This window comes from Rana temporaria, chromosome 2 (genome assembly GCF_905171775.1).
Source record: "Rana temporaria chromosome 2, aRanTem1.1, whole genome shotgun sequence".
Taxonomy (NCBI): Eukaryota; Metazoa; Chordata; class Amphibia; order Anura; family Ranidae; genus Rana; species Rana temporaria.
Genome location: NC_053490.1, coordinates 66,557,655 through 66,574,193, shown reverse-complemented (window position 1 = coordinate 66,574,193; position 16,539 = coordinate 66,557,655). Strand labels below are relative to the sequence as shown.

General features: G+C 43.1%; 1 protein-coding gene across 4 annotated transcripts in view; it reads right to left on the bottom strand.

Annotated features, from left to right (window-relative positions):
• CAB39L (calcium binding protein 39 like) overlaps positions 1-16,539 on the bottom strand; it is a 178,448-nt gene that overhangs the window by 66,343 nt on the left and 95,566 nt on the right. For all 4 annotated transcript variants that reach the window (XM_040340314.1, XM_040340315.1, XM_040340317.1 and 1 more), the window contains one exon: positions 8,392-8,510. In XM_040340314.1, coding sequence (XP_040196248.1) covers positions 8,392-8,510 — 119 coding nt within the window. The remainder of the gene's footprint in view (positions 1-8,391; positions 8,511-16,539) is intronic.

The following is a 16,539-nucleotide window of genomic DNA, read 5'->3' as shown; positions in this document are numbered from 1 at the left end:
AATACAACAATAAATTTTGATCCCAGTGCTGTAACCACCTTGAGATATATATATATATATATATATATATATATATATATATATATATATATATATATATATATATATATATATATATATATATATATATATATATATATATATATACACATACATACACACACACACACACACACACACACACACACAATATAGCTTTTAAATCCCTGGATCTAACTGGTCAAGATTTTCCATCAGACTGGAGTCAGGGGTGCTATTTCGAGGCTCAGTTCTACCCTAAAGCTCAGTGGGACATCTATGATCTGAATACATTGCTAAACTGGCAAACACCTGTAAGATGGAATTCCACAACAAGTTGAGTGGAAACCAGTGTAATAAATGATTAACAAAGCAATAAAATATTAACAAACCTACTTTCATTAATGATGTTTCACAAAGAATGAGGCTTATACTCTGCTGCTTTCCACCAATACAGAGATGTGATAGGTTGGCTATTTTAGGCAGCTGTTCCTGAGTAACATCGGAGATATGCTGTTACTTGATTTGATTAAATTATTGAATGCCTCTGAATTACCTTTAGCAACCAAATAGCCTAGGATTGCAACTACACCAAAACATCTTCTAAATTTCCAATGCCCTTTAAGCTATGCCAGTCCTTCTCTAAGTAGCACAAGTTGGCCAGGAACATTAAACTGAGAATTCCGCTTGGATTATAGATGATTGAGCGGTCATACTATCACATTCTAATCGAAAGGGAGATTAGACAGGCTCTTGTTTGTAAAAAATACTTTTGCATATCTGGCCAGCATAGTAAAACACACTATTTTACTTCTTCATCATGTTTGTTTCATTACTAGAAAAGTTATTTATACATAATCGCCATTTAAAAAAAAAAAAAAAAAATTCAGGCATGGTATATTTTATATGCAAGTTATACTGGCCTAGCTTGGCCGATGCTCCTGGAGTCTGGAAATCACCAAAATAGACACCACTACTCTAGTTATCTCCACTTGCTTCCCGATCCTGTGCTGACTGGTCAGCCTGATACATTATGAATACAGGAGGTCTGCCACTCGGCACAGGTGCCACTCGGAGAATGCTTTGCATTAGTACAAAGTGGAGTGTGATGTCACTGCCCCACCTATTCACCTGGTCCAATCTGAGAACATTTTGCATTCATTCAAAAAAATGCAAAGGTTTCTCTGACTGGTGCCATGCTGAGCAGCAGACCTCCCATACTGAGCAGCAGACCTCCTGTACTTACAATGCATTAGGATGGCCACTCAGCTCGGAATCCACAAATTACTGGAGATCACTGAAGTAGTGGTGTCTATTTCAGTGTTTTCCAACTTCCAGGGGAATTGGCAAAGTATGGTATATACAGTCCAAGCTGGATTAATGTCACTATGTAAAAATATGCCATGCCTGGAATTGGGGTTAATTCACACTATGTGCAGGGACAGATGTTTTACTGCATTGTGAAAAGTCGGTCATCACAAGGACACACAGGAGACAACCATTCACAGGGCTGTGTTGCAATGTGCTGCAATACAATGCAGACATGCTGTATTTTATCGCAGCGCACAGCGCCGAATCACATGGCAATTTACATCAGCCCAGTGAACGAAATGTACGAAATGTACGTTTTGAACACGTCACATAAAGTTTGTACAAAACAAAAAAAAAAGGGAGTTTTTTCATTTTTGTGTGAATGAAGGCTTATTCTTTAATTATATGCTACAACTAGTGAGATTCCCAGCAGACAATGTAATGTAAATAAATCAGCCTGTCAGTAGAAATAATAATAATAATTATTATTATTAAAAAAAAATTGCGTGGAGGTCCCCTCAAATTTTTTACCCGGCCCTTAAAGTCTGGTATGGATTTTAAGGTGGACCCAACACCAAAAATAAAATATAGAGTGAGGTTTCCCCCCAAAATCCATACCAGACCCTAATCCAAGCATGTAGCCAGGCAAGGTGAGGATCGCGCATGCACCTCCCCACCCCTCCCCCAGCCTGAACCATAACAGGCCACATTCCCTCAACATGCCCCTTTTCCTGGGAAAGCACATTGAACCCATGTCATAGGGGGCTGGGCCACCCAGTGACGTCATTGACCAAATATTGACATGACCATATTTAGTCAATGATGTCATTGGTTGGCCACGCCCTTCTGACGTAATTGACCCCATCCACTTTAAGTGGTGGGGAAGTGGAGCTGTTATTTAGGGGCTTCAAACTATGCAGTTGAGTGCCGGCGGGCGACGGGTGTTCTTTTCTGCAGGTCAGCAGTTGCCGTTCATCGTGACTGGCATGAACTTACATTGCTGGACAATGTGAAATGATGATGGATCTACATAGAGGGACTTTTTTCTTTTCACATTTTTTTATTTGTTTGGTGAATGAGTAAGGGTATTATGTTCCCCATACTCATTCACATTGGGGAAAATAATCCGGGGGCCCCCTTGTTAAAAGGGGCTTATAGATTCTCATAAGTTACCCACACACCCACATAATCACCAGGCCAGGGTTATGGGGAAAAGGCCCTTGCCCTAATCAACATGGGTAAGTACTCCCCCTATGCTGAGGGCATGTGGCCTGGTATGGACGAGGAGGTGGGGGCCGCAAGCTCATCCCTCCCCTTTCCTGGTCTGCATGCTCGGATAAATATGGATTGGGGGGGGGGGGGCTCACACCATTTTTTTTTACTTTTACTGAAAGGTTTATTTATTTACAAGGAATCTCCCAGCTGACAGCAGAGATGAGTCACTGGTTGTTAGGATGCTGGCGGTTGCTGGCTCCTTAACTAATGACTCATCCCTGCTATCAGAGCAGGGATACGTCACTGGTTGTTAGGAAGCTGGCGGGTGTCGTCTTATTAACAACCCACACAAATCACAGGTAAAACACACCAAAAAAACACATGTAGACTACATGTGTTTTTGGTACATCTCCATTGAAGTCTATGGGACACAAACCCATGCTGCATTGCACCAAATCAGCACAAGTACCTCCCCAAAGTCACATCGCAGTTGCGTTGCATTGATGTGAATGGGATCCATTGAAATCAATGGTATTTCCTTTGTCATGCGATTCTGTGTGCTTCAAGTCACACCTAAAAATCGCACTAGTGTGAACCAGGCCTTAGTCCTCACAAGCAAGCTTAGCGTCTGGTATTGGACGAAAAAATATTCAATTGATCATTTAAATATTATAGCTATAAAACAGTTGACTTTTGTGCAGCAGCTCCAGCCGACAAAGATACTATTAAAAAAACTAAAACAAACTGAAACTGATACAGAAGCCAGTGTCCTGTGACCTACAGTAGACCTTTCATTGATGTACCTGTCCTCTGGCAGTGTTTGTTACATGGATGGTTCTAATCAGAGAGATCATTGATCTTCCTAACAAACGTGCTATGAGAACATATTGACATTTTCCCCAGAGCCGCCTGTACCAAAAATAGAACAAGCCACTTTTATGGTCCATTTATGACAGACAATGATGATCTCGGCACCTCCAACCTTTCAGGATGCATTTACCACATGTGAGAAAATTGAAGAGTGAAACAGAGTCAGAGACCGATCGTGTAAAGCAGTTCAGAGAACTACAGACACAAAAGAAATCTTAAAAACCTATAGAGTGAAAAGCACACTGTGTTTGCTTTTCAGATGTGCCTTGAGGAATAAAAAGGTCTTGTGACGTTTCAGCCTACAGCAAACGATAAAAGAAAGGTTCTATAGGAAAATAATCTCACCCAGCCCCTTCTCATAACAATGGCAACAAAAAAAAAATTCCTTTGCAGATTTGGATTTGCAGTTCTTCATTACCTTGTCTGTGCACTGTGCTGGAAATCATGGAAATCACTACTACGCAATCACCCACACCTACTAGGAAATTATTCATACCAACACAAAGACGGGCAAACCATTATGATGCAACGATACAATACTACTTTTGTAGAAATAACTTCTTAGGCCATATCTCGAATATGTGCTCAGGTTTTTACCACCAATGTATAAAAAGGGCATAAGAAATTTGGGTAAGGTTTAGCGTGTGCCACTTAAGGTGTCACTAAACTCACATCATAAAAAAACTATCAATAAATAGGCGCCGGGGTTGGCGTACGCACGCCAATCCAATCATAGAAGCACAGCCCATCCACACTGCACCCCACCAATCAGCGGCCAGCTGCCGAAATGATCCGATCTACGCTTCTAATATTTGCTCCGCCCACCACCGCCTCTCAGCCAATCCGTGTTGCTGTAACCCTCCCTCCTCCTGCAGCCATGAAATGGATACAGCGCCCAGAGGCGATTCAGTTCGCATGTGTTGCGCTTTACAAATCTCTCTCTCTCTCTAGCCCGCCCAGCGTCTATAAGGGAAAAAATAATTGGGGGAGGGGGTGAAATGTTTTTTGACTTAATATCTACCTTAAATCACTGTACTGTGTATGTGTCGGGTAGGTCAGTGTATGTCACACAGTGTATTCTGAGTACAACGCATTTCTGAACCCTGCATTCTGAACAAATTTGGCTGAAACGTACATTTTTGGTCCTTTGGGGTTAAATAAGAGGGATGATCAGTCCCATCCTCTGTACAGAGACGCTGGCAGGTTTAATTCTGTGTTGGCACTTTGAAAGAAATAAGTTGGTTTTGCGACGCGGTTTGGGCACTCAGGCCCAAAAAGGTTTGCCATCACTGCGCTATGGGATTTGATTTCTGGATTTGGCAAAAAAACTTGTTGATTCTGCTGCTCTCCATCTCCCCTTCTGTCCAAGTCCTTTTGCAGAGCAGTGTTGGCAGCTCTGCACATGCTCAGTTTTAAGTGAGTTTCTATGGTGAGCATTTCCTCTCTATCACATCTGAGTAGCCCATGTGGATGTAAACACAGTGGTAAATGACAGCCCACGAACCAGCTAAACACAATGGGGGCGGGATATTACACGTTATTGCCAAAAAATAAATAAAAAGATTTGATTTCAAATACATACTTGTATGACCATTTAAAGGGGTTGTAAAGGTAAAAATTTGTTTTCCTAAATAGCATCCTTTACCTTAGTGCAGTCCTCCTTCACTTACCTCATCTGTCGATTTTGGTTTTAAAATGTCCTTATTTCTGCTGAGAAATCCTCACTTCCTGTTCTTCTGTCTGTAACTCCACACAGTAATGCAAGGCTTTCTCCCTGGTGTGGAGTGCCATGCTCGCCCCGTCTTTTGGACAACAGGAGAGTCAGGACGCCCACTAACACACAGCTTTTTTCTCTATCTGCAACGTAGAGAGTGTCCTGACTCTCCTGTAGTCCAAGGGAGGGGGCGAGCACGACACTCCACACCAGGGAGAAAGCCTCCCATTAGTGTGTGGAGTTACAGACAGAAGAACAGGAAGTGAGGATTTCTCAGAAGAAATAAAAACATTTAGAAGTAAAATCAAATAATGAGGTAAGTGAAGGAAGACTGCACTAAGGTAAAGGAAGCTATTTTTTACCTTTACAACTGCTTAAATAAGCTTATAGATATTATTTATTTTTACTACCGTATGTATGCCAAAGGATGTTTTTTATTGTGAACATGTGACAAGCAACAGAGGACTAAAAAAAGCTCCTTCTGCTTATGTGTCCCTGCAGACAGGTTGGGGAAGATCTGGATCATGTGACAGCTTTATATTGATTAGGAAAAAGGTACTTCCATTTTTCATTTATTTAAATAATTACAGTGTCATCATACATATACAGAAATGGGACAATGTAACTTAAAACATAAACAGTGTGTGTTGAGTATCACTTTAATAAAAGGGATGGGAAACTTTACCTTAAGGCCTCATGCCAACGGGCGTTTAAAAAATTTTGCTATTAAGCTAGTACTGATGCCAGGAAAAAAACGTAGTTAAAAACACGATTTTATCTGCATTTTGCACTGGCGTTACTGCACGTTTAGCTGTGCTAGCTCCCTATGGGAGCCCATTGATTTGAAAAGAAGCCGCACCAGAAGTCAGATCAAGATGATTGCTGTGCGACATGTTGTGGGAGTATCTTGAAGGGGAACCTCACCAAAATATAAAAAAGTTAGGGGGGGGGGTGCTTCGGGACAAGGGGGGCCCTATGCCCCCCACCCGAAGCACCTTGTCTCTATTGTTGATGATAACAAGGGCCTCTTCCCGACAACTCTTGCCATTGGTTGTTGATTCTGCGGGCAGGGGCTTATCGGAATCTAAAAGCCACCTTTAACAAGGGGGCCCCCAGATCCTGGCCCCCCAACCCTAGGTGAATGGGTATGGGGTACATTATATAATATATATATATATATATATGTATAAAAAAACACACACACTCACAACTTGTTTACTAACAGTATGGAAAAACTGACAGGAGTTTGGAACAAAGTTGCAGGGGTTGAACGGTTTTATTTCAACCTTATTAAAAAGAGGCCCTGTCACCAAACTAAAAAAAGGTAAAAGGCACAAAAAGTATTTAACTGCTTATTTGTGGCGTTTTTCTTTTTCTTTTTTATTAAAGCGGAGTTCCATCCAAAAGTGGAACTTCTGCTCATTTGTCTCCTTCCCCCCTCCAGTGCCACATTTGGAACCTTTCGGAGGGGAGAGGGAAGAGGATATCTGTTTTCGACAGGTCTCCTGTCCCCACTTCCGGGAGTTCTTGCGGCAGCGAATTACGCCAGCGAATTATGCCAGCAGCTTGGCACACTCCTCCTCTTTCCCCTCACCAACGATCCAGTTGGTGAGAAGAACGGAGCCTCGCAAATGCGCAGTAGGGTTCTCGACACAAAGCCGTAAGGCTACACTGCCGGGTTCCCTTACCTGCAATGGTGGCGGCAGCATCCGAAAGCAGATGGAAACATCAGCTGCGGTGTCGACATTGCTGGACTCCAGTACAGGCAAGTGTCCATTTATTAAAAGTCAGCAGCTGCAGTATGTGTAGCTGCTGGCTTTTAATTTATGCAGGGATGGGCATAGCTCCACTTTAATTTGCAAATTTGACTAGTCAGTCCCCAACATGCTCCGTTCACCTCATCTCTCTACACAACCTTTTATGAAGAAGAGAAGTGGAAAACGATAGAGCAGGGGTAAGCAACCAGTAGTCATCCAGCTGTTGTGGAACTACATTTTCCATGAGGCATTGCAAGGCTGACAGTTACAATTACTCCCAGAGGCATGATGGGACTTGTAGTTTTGCAACAGCTGGATGGCCCCAGGTTGCCTACCCCTGCTATAGTGTTAGGCCCCTTTCACACCAGGGGACCAATTAGGTCCGCCTGTCTGTTTTTTCAGGCAGACCCGATCAGACCACTCATTGCTTATTATGGGGCAGAAGCAGAAGTCAGCGAACACGTATCTGCCAACACCCATCGGCATTTGACCCAATCTGCTAAAAACAGACGAATGGGGATACATTTCCCTCTCCTTAAAGTGGTTGTAAACCCTTGATGATCGATGGATCCTTCATTCTAAGGTTTATGCTTATCAGAGAGGAGTATTTAAAGCGGTGTTCCAGCTGAAATTGTTTTTGTTTTTTAAAGTCAGCAGCTACAAACACTGTAGCTGCTGACTTTTAATAAGCAAACTTACCTGTCCAGGGTGCCCGTGATGTCAGCCCCCCGAGGCCGATATGTCCATCGGATCGGGTGCCGGCGCCACCATTCGTTCTAGGGGAAACAGGTAGTGGAGCCTTGCGGCTCCGCTGCCCGTTTCCTACTGTGAATGCGCGAGTCGTGCGGCGCTTTGTGAATGACCGACTGTCTTCTGGGACACACACAGGTCCCAGAAGACAGCACACCCAATTCCCCAGAAGACAAAGCGAGGAGGAGAAGACTATCGCAGAATAGGAAGTGGCAGATTAGGACAATCTGCCTAGTAACAGCCATTTCTGGCAAGCATATAAAAAAATGTTTTTATTTTTTCACATTTTTAGGAGCCCTTTAGGTAATTTTTAGGGTGGACCTCCGCTTTAATCATCCCCCTTTAAGCCTCTCCCACTGTTAGGTAAAAATCTGTCCTCTGTGTCACTACTGATCGCTGAACTCTGCCTCAGTTATTACTTACCTCTGAACTCTCCCTCATCTACTACTAACCTGTGCCTCACTTACTTCTTACCCATTGTCCTCCACTCAGCTGACCCCTGTTCTTCTCCCTTCAAAATGAATGGCCTCTGTACATTGCCCTACAAACTGTTTACTCTACCTCTGCCCTACTGACCCCTGTCCTGACATTTTTATATAAAGAGCTTCACAAATACGTATGAACTGCCAATGAGAGCACTTCAGATTCTTGGCACTGGCGTGTGGTAAGGTATTAGATGACAACATGCTGTATTGTAAAGTCAGACACATTGTAAGTCAGGCAAACTCATCTAAATTAAATTTGCTTTACACTTACCCTTTAAGTAGTATAAAAAGTATATGTTGGTGGGAACTGATATATTCCACAGTTGGGCAACGAGTGCCAATCTGTCTTCTCAAGATATTGTTGAAAATCTGGGATACATCCTTTTTACCCTGAAAGACATATTTTCAAATTACAGATATAATTTAAAGATGGTCACACACATTACAATCGTATTGGACAATCTCTGTATACTGTATTTATTGGCGTATAACACTCACTTTTTTACCCTGAAAATAGAGGGAAAACTGTGCCTGCGTGTTATACGCAGGGGGCTGTGGACCATTTTTTCCTTGAAACTTCCCTCTTAAAGTTAGGGTGCGTGTTATACACCTGTGCGTGTTATACAGTTACACCGATAAATACGGTAATTTGTTTCATCAAGAACTTTTTCTATTAAATTTACATTCATTCAGACAGACTCTCATGTTAGAACGTTTTTGTATCTAAAGAAGATTGTAAAGTGCGTTGCTTAGGCTTTGTATAAAAGCCTGCAAGAAGTGGAAGGTGGAAGTTTTGTTACGAGGACCAAAATATATTCGATTTAATACTGTATCTGGATTGAATACCCAGAATATGTGTAACAATCTTATTTTTGCAGTACTATTAAAAAAAGTACTCTCACCCAGCATGGAAAGTTTAGTGTTGAGAATTCAGTCTATTAACCACTATTCAGGTTCTATTTTAAAATTACACCGACTTCTCTACAGTCGTTGAATCATTTGAACCTGTCTTGTGACAAATATGTTTTTATTTTTAATAGTGTGACATCATTTAGTATAGTTTTCCACTCACTGGGCATGTAGACACAGGGATTATCAAACAAAGGCTTTTACAATCAAACACAGTGCAGCTGGAAAGCATGCATTTGAATGTAATAAAGAGGCTGCATTTGATCTGCTATACCTGCAATGCAATACATTTCCAATAAGACTTGCTTGCATTAAGAGAAAATACCTGCAGGTCAAATGCAGCCTCCAAGTTGCCGTCTATATAGTAGCAATGAGGTAAATGGGAATCTGCTCTTGATGGGTTGTTTCAAAACACAGGTAAATAACGCCTTTGGACAGAAACTCCCAAAATTACTGACTAAACGATGCAGAACAAGGTATTAAAGCAGACATTCCTTCTTTTGCTAAAACACTTTTTTTTTTTTTTTACTTCAAGTGTTTGTAACCCTAAAAAATATTAAAAATATATAATTGATCATGTTCCCTTAAAGCATAAATAAGGCCCCTTTCAGACTGGGGCGGGAGCCGCGGTGGCGGTATAACGACCATAAAAATAGAGGCGCTATACCGCAGGGATTACCGCAGGGATTGCGGCGGGAATCAGCCGATAGCGGTGCGGTATTAACCCCCGCTAGCAGCCGATAAAGGGTTAATACCGCCCGCAATGCGCCTCTATAGAGGCGCATTGCGGGCAGTATTGCCGCGGTTTCCCATTGTTTTCAATGGGAAGGAGCGGTATACATGCCGCTCCAAAGATGCTGCTGACAGGAGATTTTTTTTGTCTCCCGCCAGCGCATCGCCTCAGTGTGAAAGCCCTCGGGCTTTCACATTGAGTCTGCAGTGAAGGAGTTTTTCAGGCGGGATAGCAGCGCTATTTTTAGCGCTGTACCGCCTGAAAAACTCCTCAATGTGAAAGGGGCCTAACAGCACAGTGTTGTGTAATTTGGCCCCCTTTATAATCTAAAATACCTGGCTGATCCTGCCTGGTTCTGCCCTCCCCCCTGTAAACTGAGCCCTGACACTGTGGTCAGTTTACCTGCCTCCGTCATTCGCAGCTCTCTTCTGCTCCCCCGCCTTCCTGTCAGCTGTGTAGGTTCAGCTCTGCTCTCCGCCCCTTCCATTCCTGCCTGTCAGCTGTGTAGGTGCAGCTCTGCTCTCCGCCCCTTCCCTTCCTGCCTGTCAGCTGTGTAGGTGCAGCTCTGCTCTCCGCCCCTTCCCTTCCTGCCTGTCAGCTGTGTAGGTGCAGCTCTGCTCTCCGCCCCTTCCCTTCCTGCCTGTCAGCTGTGTAGGTGCAGCTCTGCTCTCCGCCCCTTCCCTTCCTGCCTGTCAGCTGTGTAGGTGCAGCTCTGCTCTCCGCCCCTTCCCTTCCTGCCTGTCAGCTGTGTAGGTGCAGCTCTGCTCTCCGCCCCTTCCCTTCCTGCCTGTCAGCTGTGTAGGTGCAGCTCTGCTCTCCGCCCCTTCCCTTCCTGCCTGTCAGCTGTGTAGGTGCAGCTCTGCTCTCCGCCCCTTCCCTTCTTGCCTGTCAGCTGTGTAGGTGCAGCTCTGCTCTCCGCCCCTTCCCTTCCTGCCTGTCAGCTGTGTAGGTGCAGCTCTGCTCTCCGCCCCTTCCCTTCCTGCCTGTCAGCTGTGTAGGTGCAGCTCTGCTCTCCGCACCTTCCCTTCCTGCTGTTATCATAACTGTGTCATGATCATATATTCCTCTCTGTTAAATAATGTTGTGGCCCCACTGTATGTGACTTTCATAAAAAAAATATCCTGATTTCTACCTCATTTCAGAGCGCCACCTGGTGCTCATGTGACTACCCCGCTCTCTCCTCCCGACTGATGCCAGCAGGAGTTACCAGCCCCTCCCACTGTAGCTGTCAGACTGGCAGAGGAGAGAGGGGAGCACTTATGTGATCTCGGGGGGTGCTCTGAAATAAGGTAGAAATCTGCATTTTTTTTTAATAAAACACATACAGTGGGGCACATACCATTATAGAACAGTGGGGATTTTGTGATCATAACAAAGTGGCTTTACAACCACGGAGTTCCACCCAAAAATTAAACTTCTGCTTTAAGCACTCTTGACCCCCGTGACATAACACATTTGGCATGTAATTTTTTTTTTGGGGGGGGGGGGGGATCGAGTACCTAATTTTCACAGATGCCCCTCTCACACTTCCGCTCCGGGCTTCCTAGGTGACTCCTCCTCTCCCCCTCCCTCCCAGCAATCTTCACAAGTTCCAGAAGATTGCCTGGCCACTCAGGACGTGCAGCGTGACTCGCACCTGGCTATGAAGCCACAAGATGTCACAGCCGGGTGCCCACAGTAGTAATGCCGGCGCTGCGGAGAGGAGAGGGAGACGAGGGAAAGTTTGGGCGGCCGCATCGCTGGACCGTGGGACAGGCAAGTGTGTATTTATTAAAAGTCAGCAGCTACACTTTTTGTAGCTGCTGTCTGTTAATAAATACAAAAATGGGTGGACCTCCGCTTAAAGTAAATTTACTCACCTTTTTGTGTTCACCTTCTGGTTTCCCTAAGGGAACTGATGATGTAGTTCTGATTGTACAGATGGGTAGGATGGAAGGAAACCTTATCAGTGCTTTCAGAGAGATATCATATCTAATCTGCAAGGTCACCATACTGTTGTACCGTGTACATGCGATAAGAAACGCATGGAGTCATGCGACATACAACTTTACACTAAATTGGCTTAAAAAAAAAAATATGTTCTTCCTTGGAGGTGGGAGAAGTTTTTTTTTTAACAGATGAATGTAATGTTGTTTGGGGAGAAGTAGTGCATGACTTAAAAACGCTCCACCTTGCATATGTACAGTCATGAAATACTGCAAGCCAGGGTATGACATTTTTTAAATGGTGGTTTGGGCACAGGCAATGCAGAGGCAGTCTGAAAATGACTGAAGGGGAAAGAGGCAGCATGGACATATGCAAGTGTCCTTTTTCTTTTTTTAGGTACACCATTTCACAGATTATTGCAGTTTTCTAAAGAGGATGGGGAAGTCCTCTTTAAGAATGAAAAAAAAAAAAGAATAAGCAATCTTTACATTGTACACTAATGGTACTGACTGAGAAAAGATGATGGGCAATCCACTTCCCTACCGGACCAATTCTAACATTTCTCTTATACATGTAAAAATCAGCATTATTTGTGCTGGAAAAGGACTTGGAATCTCCAGGGATTACATATTTTCTGAAAGAAAAGTCCCTGAAGAACAAAATGGTTGTTGCAATTTTTTAGGTCACATGATATTTGTGCAGCGGTTTATCAAATTCAAGTTTTCTTTTTTTTTTTTTAAATTGTTTATTTATAGATTTTCAAATCAGACAAAGTAATCACAAAATCCAGACATTTGAATGATGAAAAAAAAATGCGAGGAATATACAGTCACATTTATAACAGGACACAGACAAATCTGGTTGTATACAAGTTAGTTATACCATAAAATTGAAAATAAGTGGTGAGTTCAACATGAACAACTTATCATGGCTCTGCTGAGCAGAAGGATATATCAAACAATCTCTGACCTATGTAGAGAAAGAAGGGGGGAGAAAAGAAATACAATAAAATAAAAAGGGGGACATCTCCTATACAAAACTGTAGGGGCAATGGGTATGCAGCTATGGTAGAGTGGAATGAGGCTCCGTGTTAAATTCAGAAGAATCCCATCTCTCCCAGATAGCTTCGAATTTGGGTAAAGAGTCATCTATAACCGCTGTAAGACGTTCCATTCTTCTAATGTCCGCAACTGTCGATAAAAATTGTGCAAAAGTGGGAGGGGAGGTAGCTCTCCAGCGTTGAGGTATGACACGTTTGGCTGCCAGTAAAAGAAACGTCATTAGTTTGCCAAGATTTTTTGGGATTTTCGGGAGTGGTAAGCCCAATAACATATGTAAAGGCTGAAAGGGCACGTCTATTTCTAGAACTTTCACCAGGAGATTATGGACTTGTGACCAAAAGGGAGTAATTACCGGACAATCCCAAAAGATGTGGAGGTGTGTACCTACAGAGGAACCACATCTCCAGCATTGGCTGTGCGGGGACAACTTATGTGCTGCTAAAAATTCAGGGGTTCTGTACCAGAACATAAGTATTTTATATGTAGTTTCTTTCTGAGCTACACATCTAGAGGCTCTAGAGGAAGCGTCCCAAATTCGTCTCCACTCTGTCAATGTGATGGGCTTGCACAATATGTGGGACCATCTCCTCATGTATGAGTGAGTATTTTCAGAGAGGGGAGAGGCTGAATGTAAAATTTTGTAGATAGTGGAAATTTGGTGAAGTTCGTGAGGTCCTCTAGAACATATCAGTTCGAAGTCAGTAGGGACGTTAAGGGTCAGTTTGGGGGACCGGGAAGCGAAGAAATGTCTAATCTGTAGGAAGGAATAAAAAAGGGTTTTCGGGATATTATGTTTTGATTGTAGGTCTGTGAAAGATAATAATGTACGCGTTATTGGGTGCACTAGGTGACGAAGTTGAAATATGTTTGCATGGGTCCAGGGTAACATTGAGTCGTAGGATAGGCTATCAGGAATTTCAGGGTTAAAGAGGATATTTATTAGGGGTGGGCAAGGGGACGATAAAGAAAATTTACTAGAACAGCGTTTCCAAATTAAGAGAGTAAATAGCATCGGATTCAGACAGACCTTTCGTATATGAGCAAAGGATTTGTCGGATGAGGGCCACAACAATGAGCACGGATGGGCAGGGACTGTAATTCCCATCTCTATTTCAGACCATCTGTTTGGGGCAAATCTAGATGTCCATGAGGTTATAGCTTTTAAGTGAGTGGCATAATAGTACTTGACTATATCGGGAGCACCTAAGCCACCCTGTGAGCGGGGGGCCATGAGGACTGAGCTGGTTATTCTATGGGAGGTGTTATTCCAGATAAAGTTTAAAAAGTTCCTATGTAATGCTTTCAGTTGGGTCATGGGAATCTGTACGGGAAGAGTTTCAAAGAAGTACAATAGTTTAGGGAGTATAGACATTTTGAGGACATTTATCCTTCCGATGAGAGACAACGGAAGCTTCGTCCACAATTTCAGTAATCTACCTATTTCAATAAATAAAGGAGGGAAATTAACCTGGTATAGGGTAGAATAAAGGTTGGACAGACGTACCCCTAAATATTTCAGAGATTGGTTGCACCAGCGATAATTGAAATTACTTTGCAGAGAGGCGAGTGCATCCGCCGGGATATTTATAGGGAGGGCCTCTGTTTTGGTTGAGTTAATCTTAAAACCGGAGAGGCTACTAAATAAGTCTAGAGTAATGTGGAGGGAAGGAAGGGAGATATGTGGGCGAGTGATTGTTAGCAATATGTCATCCGCAAAGAGTGAGAGTTTGTACTCCTCCTGTCTCAGCGCCACCCCCCTTATATCTGGATGGGATCTAATAGCCGCAGCCAAGGGCTCCAGACTTAAAATAAATAAAAGAGGAGACAGGGGACAACCCTGTCTCGTACCGTTACTCAAGGGGAATGGCGATGAGACGTAGGAAGCCAATCGAACCTGGGAAGTGGGTATGGAGTACAACGCCTTTAAGGCCTGCATAAATGGGCCTGAAAAACCATATTTTGTCAAGGTGGCAAACATAAAGGACCAATTTAGACGGTCAAAAGCTTTTTGTGCATCTAAGCTCAACACGATAGCAGGTCTCCCAGTCTTGGTCAGAAGGTCAATAAGATCAATGGTTCGTCTTGTATTATCCCCTGCGTGTCTAGTAGGCACAAAACCCACCTGATCCCTATGTATCAAAGATGGAAGAAGAAGGGAGAGTCTGTTTGCCAATATTTTTGTGAATATTTTATAGTCGGAGTTTAAAAGAGCTATAGGGCGGTAGTTGTCAGGAATTGATGGGTCTTTATCCGGTTTCGGGATGACCGTTATATATGCATGTAGGAATTGAGTGCAGGGTACAGTCCCTTTTAACAGGGATGCAAATAAAGATACCATATGGGGCAGTAATTCTGGGAGAAATTTCTTATAATAGGAGTAAGGGAGTCCATCAGGGCCTGGGGATTTATGAGATGGAAGTTCTTTAATGACTCTGGAAATCTCCTCAGCAGTGATATGTGCATTAAGTCCAGAACGGTCACCTGGGGATAATTTGGGAAGATTAAGAGTGTCAACAAAAGCGTCAAATTTCTCCTGAGAGAACTGGGATTCAGAGTCCTTAGATAGACAGTTGTATAGGTCTTGGTAAAATTGTCCAAAAATTTTTGTCATACCCTGGGGGCAATAAGTGGGGATTCCGTCTGGCTGGGAAATTAAATCAGGTAAAGAGGCATGGGGGCGAGGCTTTAACCTATTGACTAACATTCTGTGAGGTTTGTTAGCGAATTCATAAAACTTTTGCTTCGACCAGAGCATAGATTTATCAATTCTGTTCAAGTCTAAGGATTTGATACGGTTTCTCAGGGAGGTCACAATGCGGAGGCGGTCCACCGTGGGAAAACTAAGAAGAATCCTCTCAGCTTTAGTTAAGTCGGCTAATAGAGTCGTGCGTTGAAGAGCACGATCTCTCTTAAGGCGAGATCCAGCGGCAATGCATTCACCCCTAAAAAAGGCCTTGTGAGCTTCCCACAGGGTAGAGACCTCAGACACCGAGCCCTCGTTAAGTTGAAAAAATTCGGATAGTTGGTGTTGTAAGTGTAGGTGAACAGCAGGGGTATTAAGAAGGGACTCATTGAGACGCCAGTGACATGTTCGAGATGGTGCAGACAGGAGGAGCTCGAGTGAGATGGGCGCATGATCTGACCATGTAATCGGGTGAACATTAGAGTCAGTTAAATAAGACAACAGTGGAGCGGTAATGAAAAAGTGATCTAATCTCGTGTATAATTTGCATGAGGGTGAGAAAAAGGTAAATTGTCTAGCGATCGGATGTTTTACTCTCCAAGCGTCAAACAAGTTATGAGCTCTAATTGTCCTTCGAAATGAGGCAGAAGATTTTTGTGCCTGTCCAGGGGGAGTTTTATGGAGCAAAGAAAATCTATCCTTACAGGGGGACATACACAAATTGAAATCTCCTCCAATGATCATGAAGGGTTGGGAGAAGGCCGCAAGTTTTTCAAAAAAACCCTCAAGAAACCCAATCTGACCTGAGTTGGGGGCATACACATTCGCTAAAGTGAAAGACGTGTTCATGTGGTCACAGTTCAGGAGAATAAAGCGACCACGAGGGTCCAGAAATGAAGATTTCAAATTCAAGTTTTCCTAAAAAAATTAATAAAAAATAATAATACACTTAAATAAATTTTAGCGCACAAAAAACACATTATAAATACCCAATTTTTTGGTACCCAGAAGAAACCGAGTAGAAGATGCTAGAGCTGGTGAGGGTCATCCGACCTTTGAAGGAGAGGCAAGTATTGCAGAGAATTGCTCAGCTTTAAATAGCAATGA